The 14,191-nt window shown below is 38.5% G+C and overlaps 1 protein-coding gene across 1 annotated transcript in view; it reads right to left on the bottom strand.

The window, feature by feature from the left end:
- LOC117519071 (cytochrome P450 2J6-like) overlaps positions 1–13,476 on the bottom strand; it is a 38,176-nt gene extending 24,700 nt beyond the window's left edge. Inside the window, 8 exon segments of the mRNA XM_034180375.1 lie at positions 523–685; positions 687–705; positions 911–1,049; positions 3,206–3,382; positions 3,897–4,057; positions 5,476–5,625; positions 5,709–5,871; positions 13,212–13,476. Coding sequence (XP_034036266.1) covers positions 523–685; positions 687–705; positions 911–1,049; positions 3,206–3,382; positions 3,897–4,057; positions 5,476–5,625; positions 5,709–5,871; positions 13,212–13,412 — 1,173 coding nt within the window. The 5' untranslated portion in view covers positions 13,413–13,476.
- Between the last annotated feature and the right edge of the window lie 715 nt (positions 13,477–14,191).

Raw genomic sequence — 14,191 nt, 5'->3', positions numbered from 1 at the left:
GTGAACTGCAGTCTGACTGCATCAAAATATTTGAGATGGCACCCCAACAGCATTCGAAACAATCTGATTGCGATTGGGGGTGAAGTGGAAGTGGGCCATGTCACATCCAGCCATAATGGTCCTGCGGAGTTCTGCAACAGCTACAGCCACAACATCATTATAAATGCCATAATTTACTGGCTGTATATCAGCTGGTGACACAGTATGTATTTTGAGGAATATATCATATGTTCAGATCCATATATGTGAGATAGGACTAAATCCGCCTCTCTCTGAAATCAGCTGTTCAGCGGACAGCTGGACACTCCACTGTCCAGACAAGCTCATACAGGAGTGGGCTTACCACCCACAAGCACACCCTGGTGTGCTGTTCTACAGCCAGTAGATGGAGCAAAAGCCCTCACGAACTGACATTCTGTTATGTTTAAAAGCAATTTTTCAAAATTTGGATTGATACATGAGCCAACACCCCAAAATGAAAATACCCATATTAAGCATTTTTCTCACATTAGGAACATGTACCTTTGGAATTATGTATTTGTCCAGTGCGGTGTCCTTGACTGTCATGTGACCCACGCTAAGGGGCAGAATGTTGCCTTTTCTCTGGATCTCATGGATAACTGCATTGGTGTACGGCATATTTTCTCTGTCACTCACAGACGGTGGTCTGCATGAACCAATTATCTATCTCAGCCTGGACCTTCTCTGCACACAGAAGAACATGAAAGACAAGTTTGACTGAAGACAGCTTTTGTTACCAAATCTGAAAAGTCTCAACAACCACATACAAACAATCCACAGGTATAGTTTATATATATATATATATATATATATATATATATATATATATATATATATATATATATATATATATATATATATATATATATATATATATATATATGTACACCTTGTATGTGAGGGTAGTACATCATGTACAGCAGTCCCCAGAGTATAGAAGTGGCAGTAGTCTCTGTTCCAGCAGCAAACAGGTCCAAGGTACTAACACACAAATTTTTGAGATCAAAACCAGATTCTTCATCTTCTTCCTGGTGATAACACAAAAAAACAGTTGTCAGCACTCTGCCAAGGATACTGTCATCCCCAAAGCCTGTTTGTTTGTTTGTTTGTTTGTTTGTTAGCAAGATTATTCAAATTCTAAACAAATACTCAAACGTAGTTAATATAAAATATGTCATGAAGTACCTTAAAACCAAACATTAAAAACTGTACACTAAGGTGAGACATTCTTTTGGGCCCCTTCACACGTAACATGTAGTTCGGCAGAAACAGGCAGAAACCATCTGAAAAAGGGCAAAAAAACAAACAAAACAACAAATTGGCGAACCGCGAAAATTTCCAGCCGCTATCGGGAGGGACACACGGTCAGAGAGGCATGAACAATCCCGTGGCAGCGGTTATGTGCACACTTGTAAGCACATGCATGAACACAGTGGAGCACGTGACAGGTATGATACCAGCTGAGAGAGTGAGTCTGAGATGGACACGCCCCAGTGTCTGGCGCGCAAAGCAAAGCCATCACACATGAATGAGCTCACACTGTTGTCCTCATTGTATGTACTTTTTTATTTTACCGTTCGTGTTATCATCTGACAGCGTCTGTGCTCCTGTGCTGACATGATCTGAGTGACACGCCGCCTTGACTCACAGCTGGCTCTCACTCAAAGGCCCACGTTGCGATCGCGTGTCATATGGCTGTCTGCTCGATTGCCATGCTGTCTGCTCGATTGCCATGCTGGCTGCGGACGGCCACACCATATGGGGTTTATATGAGATCTGCGTGAGTCATATGGGACGGCGCATGTTTTAACTCTGTAGTGTTAGCAGAGAGATATGCTGAATATGTCATGATGGGTGGTCCACAGTTCTGACATGCTGGTCAGAGCTATGTGCGCTGAGCCTGTCACATGCATCGACTCGTAGGCATGCACCTGCGTGCACCTGCATGCACGCCTGGTACTTCAGCTGTAATGATCATAATGTCCCATATACATTGTATAATGGGAGGGAACGGCAATGCATGTGTTACATGACATCCATCATGGGTATAACAGGCCGTCCAGATGTGCACACTGGACTGAACAGCAAAGGCACTGCACTCCGGCCACCATGAGAGCATTTTCCACCTCAACCGCACCTCAGCAATGTTGGATTGTGGTTTGGGGGGGGGGCGACACATGACACACCATTGAAATTGCTGGGGGGGCACCGCACACTCGAATGCGATTTCATTTGTGTGCCTTGTGGGGGGGGGACACTCGCACACCATATGTGTTGCTCGGGGGGAGGGGGAGACACACTACATACTCACATGCCATTTGTGTGAGGGAAACGGCACACTCACGGGGCACTTAGAAAATGTGAGGCCATTCGCACAGCCAGCTTGAAAGTGGTTGCCTGCTCTCTACTTTCATGCTGGCAGTGTGAATGGCCCCACATTTTCTAACTCCCCTGCAAGTGGTGTTGGATGTTTGTGGGTGGCACCTGGACTCTGGCCAACTCTCGCCGAGAGTGGGTCGAATGGGCACTCACACACCATTCACCATCACTCAGCGGCTGGTGTGAAGGCTGCCTTGATCGTGCCATTCGTCCAGGGTTCAATGTGGCCGATGATTTCAAAAAGCCCCTCGGCCGTGGCACTACTTGTCCGACATGTGTACAACATGCCATGTGACATGCCATGCAAGGATTTGCAAGAAAATCCTTGCATTCCATGAATACATGCTCACATCAGATTGCACCATTTGCAAGGTCCTCTAATGCAGCCATTGTTAGTGCCATTTTACGCATCACTCTGCGCATGCTTTTATATTCACTCATATAATTGCAAATACCTGGGCGTGTTAATTGTTCATAAGTGGTGTTCACATGACTCTAATGACTTCATGTTTTCACACTATTAATGGTTACCTGCATCACTTCTACGTGTCGGCAGTGGAACAATAGCTGTAGAATCATGCATACGCCAGCCAGAATTTTTGTGTGAGGCACCACACATTTCCACAGTCATTCCACTTTTGATACATCTGAATGTTGGCGTTGAGACGGACGTACGCCACATTTTTGTGCATATGCACACTTTGTGCATGAGACCCCAGGTGATTTCTATATACTTCCCTCCCCCACCCCAAACTGTTAATTTGAAGGGGTGCAATTAAAGTTGCTTAGTGTAGCTAACTCTTACCTCTCCCATTTCTTTTAGGAAACAGTCGATATAATCTCTTGGAGATGAAGGATCATAATTTTCTTTGTGCTCATTGATCTTGAGCCGTATATCATCCAGCAGCTGTCGTGTCAGAGTGAAAATCTTCTGGTGTTTTCCAGGTAGCCATTTCATCAGCCAGGGCATCGTGTTTTAATTCTACACAGCATCATGACAGTTAGAAGGTTGTCTAACTGAATGGCTACAAATATAATACAGAATAAGGCTGAAATGCATTAGCTTTCTGTCCACATTGGAAAGCATTTGGACTTTTCAAACAGTAAGTTTAACTGAAAATATTAATACGGGCTTGATTTCTTTTAGACACATCTGTGTTAAAGTCATACTGTTGTCTCACAGATATAAAACAGTGTCATCAACATGCTATATGCACTTATGCTCATTCTAAATAACGTTATTAACTGTGAAAAATCAAATTGTGATGCCTGTGCATCAGATATTCACAGTAGTGAATATAAGGACAATGTCTCACTGTAAATATTGGAAGATGTCTCTGCAACCAGCATCAGATATTCAAATAGAGATCAATCAATCATTTGATCAATCGATTGATCAATCAATCAATTCACTGTGATCACTTGATCCACTGGGGCATCCCTGAACAACTGGAAGCAGCTGAAATACAAACAACAGCAATGTTGTAGAGTCTTACCAGCGCCCATAAAGTTCCTTCTAGGTAAAGTATTTCACTGAGGTTAGTTAGCATAGATTTGTGTTGTTTGTTGCTGTACTCAAAGCGTTTTCCAAACACCAAACAGCAAATGATGTTCGACACAGCGTTGTGCATCAGTTCCTTAGGTGTGAAAGGCTGGCCTACAGAACAAAGAAATAATGTAAATAGGATAAGTTTTAAAACATACCCAGCCAATACAAATTAATGAATGTTCTGTGGCAGTGTTTTGTAAACCATTAAAGGACATGTCACACCAAAATCATAACAATATAGATTTAGGCTGTTAGTGATTACTTTGTGCACTTCTGTGACCGATTTCAAAGTATGTGGCATCTGTAGCAAAGAACTTCAGAGGCTTCCAAAAACAAAGTACTTGTTAGTACTTGGGTGTTTCCGACAGGTGACATAGCTATTAGAAGTGTCCTAGCGTGCGCCTCAATGGAATGTCGCTGCTAACGTTAAGAACTGAGGCACAGATTCATTCCAAAGTTGACATAAGTGTGATGTTGTGTTATGACGATCCATTTTTAAGTGAAAACTGTTCATTTGGATTTAGCCACAGTCAAAGCAACAGTTTAGTGCATCTGCGGCCATGAGCCATCAACGCAGCCTGTCAATAAAAATCTGTTGTTGTGTTGTGTTGTGTGCAAGAAAATCTAAAAAAATACATCTGCTGCCAGGGAAAAACATCATGGAGACATTCATGATCACAGTGACAGGAGCTGCTGCCATCTCATCAGCTGCACAATGCACACACACATTCCAGCTCCAAATTCACACTCAAAGTAAAAAAAACAAAAAAAACAGCTTGCCACAAAACACAAAAGGGGAAAATCCTGAACATGCCAGACTCACCCAGTAGAACATTTATCCAAATGTAAACTCCACATGATCAAAGCCCCCATGTACATACGCTCACATGCATGATCACTGGCTGCAGTTCCGCCTTTAGTTCTCTCATGATTGTGGCACGTTCAATAAAGTCCATTAACTCCTGGAAATAATGTTTCTGACATTTCCAATGTAACAACTCCATCTCCGTGTCAGGAAGTCTGTTAAAAATAGCATCATTGAGATGTCCCGACGTTCATGTCCACAGCTTCAGTAAACCAGCATCCACACAAACAGACATCCGATACTCTGAAAAAGTTAAGAGTTTCTGGGTGAAGTGTGTCATCTCCTGTCTGTAAATCCTCTGTAAATCCGAGCCATCACTTTCCAATGAAAGCTCAAAAGTCTTGTTTTCAGTCGGAGCAGATTCATTTCCCTCTGCCTGTCAATCATCGGGATGTTTCTGCTCATTCTAAAATGTATGTCCCACAACGCAAAATGCCAAGAACTACCGAGTGAGACGTTTTCCGAAAATGCACCTGCTAATGCTCAGAGTGAGAGCAATAAGCGATCAGTAATTATTAGCACATGTGTGTGCGTGAGACTTACAATCATGAGTACTTTTATGTTGTCTTGCTAACTGGGACGTTAAAAAAGTGTGATATGTCCTTTAAGAAATATGAGCTGAAAAGCAGCTGCTTGTTCAAAGTCTAAATTTATGCAGTGCCTTGGAAGAGGGCAAAGGCCTCAGTGAGATAGTTGCACTCCTGTTGGATAGATAACTCCAGAGCTTTCTTGCCCAATCCAAAGTTCCTGAGTGTATGTAGAGCAAATCTCCTTTGCCGTTTCCACAGGTAGCCATTTGATACCAAAATACCTTTTAGGAACAAGAAACAACATTAGACTGTAAAGAGCTGATACAAGTGTGTCTTACAAAAAAAAAAAAAAAATCAACACTACCTCTGTTCCCAATTGTGTCCATAAAGAGTGGGATGCTGGGGCGATCTACATAGTCATCTCCTTTCTCCACCAAGGCTTCTCTCACAAGTTTGTACCCACTAATTACCACAGCTCTTTCCCCAAAGATATGAATGCTGAAAATGTTCCCATATTTCTTTGCAAACTGAACAGAAAGAGCAGAATGACATATCGGAATCCTTCATAACTGCAGAGTACAACAGCTTTTTTACAGTCACAGATGGAGATTGATAACAAAAGGATGTGTGTGTATTTTTTTTCTCAATGAAAAACAGATCACAAAATGCCAATATGGGTGATGTTCGCTTTTCATATCAACTGGCCTGTTCGGGTTAAGTTACGGTGACCTTGGCCGACCGGGGTACGTGTATTCATATGTATGTGTAGGTACTGTATTTTATATGTGCATAGTATGGGTATATAGATAAGGTATAAACATTGGGAAAATATTCATTTAATTTACTATTGATTATCTTTATTTATCTTATGTGTAAATGTCTATTCACAAAAAGAAAAAAATGACAAAAGAAAAGGGGAGGAAAAATCACTTGAAATGGGTTATATATGGAAGTAAATCTGTGCCCTCAGTGTTTGAAGTTGAATTTCTAAGGCTGAACTTGTTTAGCATCAAAATATTCAGTCTCAAAAATTTCAGCCTAATAAAAATTCAACGTTAAAAAAAAATTCAACCTCAAAAAATTCAACCTCTCAATCATCCAACATCACAGATTAACTTCCATAAATGTTGGAAGATTGGGGCAGGGATCAATTGTTTCTCCCTGCTTTTCTATTTTTTTTTTTAGGTTAAATTTTTTTAGGTTGATTTTCTTAGGTTTTAATTTTTGAGGTTAATGGGGTTTTTTTTTTAGGTTGAATTTTTTTTAGGTTGAAGTTTTTGAGGCTGAATATTTTGATGCTAAACAAATTCAACCTTAAAAATTCAAATTCAAACTCTGATGGCACAAATTTACTTCCATATTTATATGTAAATGCTTAAACAAATGTGTATGTACATATATGAGAAGGTATATGAGTATGTGTATATGTAAATATATTTATATGTAGGTATGTAAGTGTATATATAGAGATATACAGTTGTATGCAAAAGTTTGGGCACCCCTGATGATTTCCATGATTTTCCTTTATAAATCATGGATTTGGATCAGCAGTTTCAGTTAAATATATTATATAGCAGACAAACAGTGATATTTGAGAAGTGAAATGAAGTTTATAGGATTTACAGAAAGTGTGCAATAATTCTTTAAACAAAATTAGGCAGGTCCATAAATTTGGGCACTCCAACAGAAAAAAATACATCAATATTTAGTAGATCCTCCTCTTGCAGAAATAACTGCGTCTAAACGCTTCCTATAGCTTCCAATGGATGGATTATTGTTGAAGGTATTTTGGACCATTTTTCTTTACAAAACATCTCCAGTTCAGTCAGGTTTGTTGATTTCCAAGCACGGACAGCCCGCTTAAAATCACACCACAGATTTTCAATAATATTCAGGTCTGGGGACTGAGATGGCCACTCTAGAACATTGTACTTGTTCCTCTGCATGAATGCCTTAGTAGATTTTGAGTGGTGTTTAGGGTGGTTGTCTTGTTGAAAGATCCAGCCCTGGCGCAACTTCAACTTTGTCACTGATTCATGAACATTGTTCTCAAGAATCTGCTGATATTGACTAGAATCTATGTGATCCTTAACTTTAACAAGATTCCCAGTACCTGCACTGGCCACACAGCCACATAACGTGATGGAACCACCTCCAAATTTTACTGTCGGTAGCACGTGTTTTTCTTGGAATGCTGTGTTCTTTTTCAGCCATGCATGCCGCCCCTTGCTATATCCAAATAACTCCATTTTAGTTTCATCAGTCCACAGCACATTATTCCAAAATGAAGCTGGCTTGTCCAAATGTGCTTTAGCATACCTCAGGCGACTCTGTTTGTGGCGTGTATGCAGAAAAGGCTTCCTTTGTGTAGCATGAGGAAGAATATATGTGTTTTGAGATGAGATGAGATGAGATATACTTTATTGATCTCACAGTGGAGAAATTATGTTTACACTCCAGTTACGTCAGACAGCAATTAGTTCACAATTATTACTTGTTTACTGTAATAATGGCACACATCAGAATTAAAGACAGCACATACACATTTGACATTGTTTATGTGCACTAAATTTGAAGAAGTCCGCTATCCGAATTGAGGCTAGTGGGTGAAGGTCGCGCAGTGTGTTGTCCAACTATAGACGATCTCTAAATTGCCATTTGTGTCTAAAGTTTTAGAGAAAGCTGTCTATCTGGATCTTAATGAAATAGGGGAGAAGTTTCAATCTGGTTTTAAATTAAGACACAGCACTGGAACAGCCCTTTCGAAAGTTTTTAATGACCTTCTTTTAACTGTTGATGCTGGGAACTCTGCGGTTCTTCTGCTTTTAGATTTATCTGCAGTCTTTGACACAGTGGACCACAGTGTCCCTGTGACTCGCCTCGAGATGCACATAGGTATTAAGGGTTCAGCGCTAAATTGGTTTCGGTCCTATCTTTCCAACAGAAGTTTTTCTGTTAATGTAAGACAGTACTCTTCCTCTGTGTCTCCTCTTGAATATGGCGTGCCCCAGGGCTAAATTTTAGCACCACTTCTCTTTGCTTTGTACATTATCCCTCTTGGGTCTGTTTTTAAAAAGCACAAAGTCTGCTTTCATTGTTTTGCAGACGACATTCAGATTAACCTTCCTGTAATTTCCTGTGATACCCAGGCTGCTGTAAAAATACTACAGGACTGCCTGAATGATGTACACATCATTATGTGTTATGTCACATCAGTGTTAGCGGAGGCACATTTTACCCAGAATGCCGTCTGTCTGTGTTTGTTACAAAACTTCAGAATTAGTGCATTATTCAACATTAAAAGATATATGAAAATTCAGTAAGGTATATCTTATATATTCCAATTCTAAGGTGGAACTATGCTCATATATAAAGGTATATCTAAATATCTAAAAAGGAAGCGTAAAATAGGAGAGTAGAAAGAGTAGAGTAGAGCCACTTAGGTGCCTGGTCTTGAGAAGCGGGGATGGTAGATTGAAAAGCTTTTATATCCCATGGGAACTCTCCCTACCCACCCAAGCAGCTCAAGAAAAAGGTATATATAATTTAGTAAATAATAAGACATAAGAAGAATTAGACATCACAGGAGAAGATTGTAGTATAGGTAATTTAGTATGTAGGCTAGTAGTAAAATTAAATATAGTTAGTAGGCTAAGCTATAAATCTGGTATTTTATTATAGAAACAGAAGCTATGAGTATGTGAGTGTACTGGTATCTATCTAAAGTAACTCTGTTAGCATACTATAGGAAAATAAAAAGTATAATCATTATGCTATCAAATGGAAACCTAAGAACTTAGGTACTATATGTTGATATCTTTAAAGGAACACATAAACTGATGAATCATTAAAAATCTACACCATGTAAAATAAAATTGTAAATAGCGAAAATAAGCTAGTTATAGTAGAAGAGCTAAATTAGCCGTTAATAAGCCAACCATACCCAGCAAGCTAACACGATAAACAAAAACGGTAATTAGTGTATAAAGTATAATAGTGTAGTTAAACCTACAGTAATGGTATTAACAAATATATAAAAAATAAATGTGGACAAAAGTATGAATTAATGTGTGTTACCGAACACAAAAGAACCAACTATTTTGTAAGCTACAATGAATGTTGCTTCAGCCTGCTAGATAATTTAATGTTACCTGTTAGGTATAAGTAATTGTACTCCACTCCTCCAATATTTACTTAAATATAATAATATTAAAAAGGGGGAACAAAAAAAAGTAAAGTGTGTAGAAATGTATATGGAGACATAAGTACATATATTTGCAGAAAAGAGGAAAAACGGCGGCCGTTTTAATCACCAAACATGTCACAGAATCCAATGGATGTCGACATTGTTTAACCTTTACTTTGCAAACCAAGCACTAAACACAGTCAAAACTATTCCATTTATTAATCCTATTAGCTCAACCAGTAATTTGCACCACTTTTTACCAAAATTGGAGCAACTTTAACTTTTGACCCCTGTACAAACTGAAACTGACCTTTCTCACTTTTTTTTTTGCTGTTTTTACTCCATAACTCCATAACATTCATTCACAGAAAGTCCAAACTATACCTTTTTGGAATCTTTATGATCAGAGTACGTGTGCCATATTTGGTGTTTGCATCACCATTTGAAGCATTTTTTTCCGCTGCACTATTTCTCATGATTGGATTCACCCGTTTAAGGAGGTCAAGGGTCAATGAGCTTACCCAACCAATTTAGTGTTCCAATAAGTAGTGCTAAATGTATTCAAATCAATAAAATAGCAAGGGTGTCCAAATTTATGCACCTGCCCAATTTTGTTTAAATAATTATTGCACACTTTCTGTAAATAGAAACTTCATTTCACTTCTCAAATATCAGTGTGCTCATCTGCTATATGATATATTTAACTGAACTTTCTGACCAGGACAACCAATGATTTATAAAGGAAAATCATGAAAATGATCAGGGGTGCACAAACCTTTACATACAGCTATATTTAAATCTATTTGGTGATAAAGATATGTAGATGTGGGTGTATTTAAAATATTTTGTTCATGTGGTTTCTGACATCTCTGGAATAAATTAATCTGAATACTGAATACCTCTGGTGTTCCTGTCTCATTCTCATCCAGGTTGCAGCTTATTTGTCTATCCCAATCTCATTACAAGCTGGAATATACACTTTGATAATGCGCAGAACACACTCATCCACTCCCAAAACATGGCAAAATATCTGGGTGGCACAGGCCCCTCCTGCTGCAGCCTTCACCCACTTTGCCTCAATTCAGATGACAGACTGCTTCAAGTTTAGTGCCCATAAACAATGTCAAATGTATATGTGTTGTCTTTAATTCTGATGTGTGGCATTATTACGGTAAACAAGTAATGATTGTGGATTAATTGCTGTATCTTGTCTGAGGTAATTGGAGTGTAAACGTAATTTCGTTGTTGTTGCACTTGTGTAATGACAATGACAATAAATCTCATCTCATCATCTCAATGCCTTTCTGTATGTTATATCTCCAGTATTGTTTGTTTTATTCACATGACCAATATTACAGAGGTATTACATATAAAAATTGTAAAAAAAAACAAAAAAACAAAACAAAACAAATAGTACATTCAGGAGCAGGTTGGATTGAACTTGTTTTTCTTTATCCAGAGCAGAGCTGTTAATTTGTCAAGCATGTACATTAGACTGACTTTCAGTGTACTTTGTGCTCATGCAATAGCTCGGAAAATACTAGTATCAGATCGGGACTCAGTATTGCCAGATACTCAATATTAAATGACTTTGATTGGGATCAAGGATTAAAATAAACTGATCAGGACATCGCTAATACCCGATAATGCACAACATTGTTGAATTAAACAATGGGAGATGTTTATACACTGCAAAAACAAAAAACAAACAAACAAACAAAAAAACCCCTGAAAATTCTGTTGTTTTTTGTGGAAAAACAACCTGTGGTTGCAAAAATTATTCTGTGAAAAAGGAAATACCTTTATCAGAAATCACAAATTTTTACAGCATAAAAACATGTAGGGATGGCAAAACAGACCTTGTGAAAAAAGCTGGTGTTTTTCTGAGCCCACTACATGGCAGTGTTCACTCAAAAAGGGGCTGACCATGACAGGAACTCCACAGCACCCCTGGTATGTGGTCAGATATGGAACTACAGCAAGCCCTAATATACTGTAGTTGGGCACAAAATAAAAACTACCTCTTCTAGTGTCAATGTCATGCTGGACAACTTGACGGGTCAAATCAAAGGAAGGGTTGATTAACTACATGGGAAAAAAAATGGCAATTCTACTTTCAAAACTGATGGAGGAGAAATGAACAGTACCAGTGTCAAAGTGATACAAACTAATATTTAATGTAGATCGTATCCTGGATATTTATTCATCAAAGAAACAATACACATGCAGGCAAACTAGTAAATTGTAGAAACGATGAAATCTAGAGAATGAGTACTTTCTTGGCAAAATAAATAACTACCGTAATTTCCAGACTATAGAGTGCACCTGAATATTAGCCGCACCCACCAATTTTAAAAAGAAAAAAGAAATTGTACATAAATAAGCCACACTTGTCTATAAGCCGCGGGTCTCCACATTGTAACATGAGATACTTCTACAGAAAGACGTTAGACAGAAAGATTTTTTAACTTTTAATTAAATACATACTGTAAATGCTTCTTTTCTTGAAGAGTTACATGTAAATATTGATGCACGTCATCCAGTGCGCACACGATGTCTCTGCTCCACACGGAGAACTGAGTAATTTTAACTTTTTCTAACTTTCATTGCGCGCAGCCAGGATCAGATGGAGTCTGTGGTAAATGAGACGTTAATGAGGCGCTGTGGGTTTTTCAACTTGTTGCGCTGACAGAGAACCAGTTTTGAAGGGTGGGGGGAGAAGGATCCGCTCTGCTAACTGATCTGACAGAACAACTGTGGCGGAGAGGGACTTTTCTTCACTAAAACGAAGGGGTAAGACCTTATATTGACAGTGTGTGTGAATTTACAATGCATGAGGAGCGCAGCTTTCAGGAAATCAATTGACAGCATCAATTGAGGAATTTGACTTAAGAAAAAGCCTGTAAAAATCCATAAATTAGCCGCATCATTGTAAAAGCCCAGTGTTCAAAGCATGTGAAAAAAGTAGCAGCTTATAGTCTGGAAATTACAGTAAATAAATAAAATAAAATAAAAAATAGTATGTTACACTCAACATGCTTCAGCAAAATCTCTCTCTCTCTCTCTCTTTTTTTTTTTACATAAACAACAAGACAGTTTTGTAATAATTAAGCCCAGTAATACCGACAACAACTTATGGCTGTGGCCCTTAATAAGAATAACGGGCTGCAGAAAATTAATGGATGAATGTTTTTTTATTTTATTTTATTTTATATTACTTATTTTTAAAAAATGAAAATTCTGTCTCTATGTTGTCCAGTAGGGGGCGGCACAGCACCAGTCAAGTATTATTTTTTGGTGCAGTGAAGGACAGCAAAGTCTGGACAGTCAACATTCCAGTCACACCTTAGATTCTGGGCATTTTATAGACAAAGACTTTTACTACGTCAAAGCAAATGAAGCAAGAAAAAAAAATGAACAGGAAAAAATATTACATTGTATAATAATATTAATAAGTGAAGCCACACCAAAGTTTCAAAGACATTAAAAACTACATACATGAGATATTTGGGTAAGTAATTATTTCATTTCCAAATGCGATCAGTAGTTGCTCTGAATCTTTGGTGCTGTTTAAAATGTTGCAGAAACTGAAATAAATTAACGTACAACAACGAAGCAGTCAAGACATACAAAGTACTAAATCATTCATAGTATTTTTGCCGTCTGACTTTTGTTACACACCTCTGTGAACTGCAGATGAATTTCTCGAGGTTTTATGCGAAGCAGGTCTCCAAGAAATGGAAGAGGCCAGGGACCAGGAGGATATGTTTTCGGAACTCTGTTCTTCAAAACCTCAGCCAACAACAGAAAAACAAACAGAAATATCAGAAAACCCCTGCCGTCCAAACAGTCCAGGGTTAGTTCAGAGAACAGTGATTCCATTGTCCAGGCTTTTCTTTTCTCTCTGGCTCTCTCTTTTGTGCTCTGCCAAATGAAGGTGCACCGTAAAATGAAGGTACTGAATGCTGGAGTGAGATCAAAGAGCACAGTTACATAAAGACGACACTTCCTCTTGACAAATCCTGTTTTTTTTTATTTGTATCAAAATGCTCCAACCCTACAAAAAACACATTTCTCTTTACACCATACTGACTTGCCGGCATATCAACCAAGTCATCTGCAGGCATACAGTTTTAACTTATGGCTAAAATTTTAACCAAACTAATTCTGGACAAGTTATTTAAATTAATGCCACGTCTGGCATTTTATAAAGTGAAAATATCACCTATAGTTTTAGTTTTAAAGTAATGCACTAATTTTGAAGCTTTTAGTGTTTTGGACACACATGCTGCAGTGCATTATGAGTAAAGATTCACAACAGGAGAAATGCATCATTGAGACGCTCTGATCAGACAGACTGAAATGAACATTACGACATCTGAGCACGAAACTACTGACCGTTCATACACTTCAACCAAAACTTCAACCTTCAACCAAAACTCTTTTAATTTTTTTCCCATGACTGCATTGCAATGAACACAGATACCATTTCAAAAATAAGTCGTCATCATACGATATCACACTTTTGTAAACATTAAAATTAATCCACGTCACCGCTGTCAGCAGCAGTTTGCTTACATGCTTTGGCAAATCGGCAGCAGTGTTTTACTGAAACCTGACTCAGTGAACATATATCTCACAGCACTCTGCACCTGCCCAGC

This window comes from Thalassophryne amazonica, chromosome 10, assembly GCF_902500255.1.
Source record: "Thalassophryne amazonica chromosome 10, fThaAma1.1, whole genome shotgun sequence".
Lineage (NCBI taxonomy): Eukaryota > Metazoa > Chordata > Actinopteri > Batrachoidiformes > Batrachoididae > Thalassophryne > Thalassophryne amazonica.
This window is presented reverse-complemented; position numbering and strand designations above follow the sequence as displayed.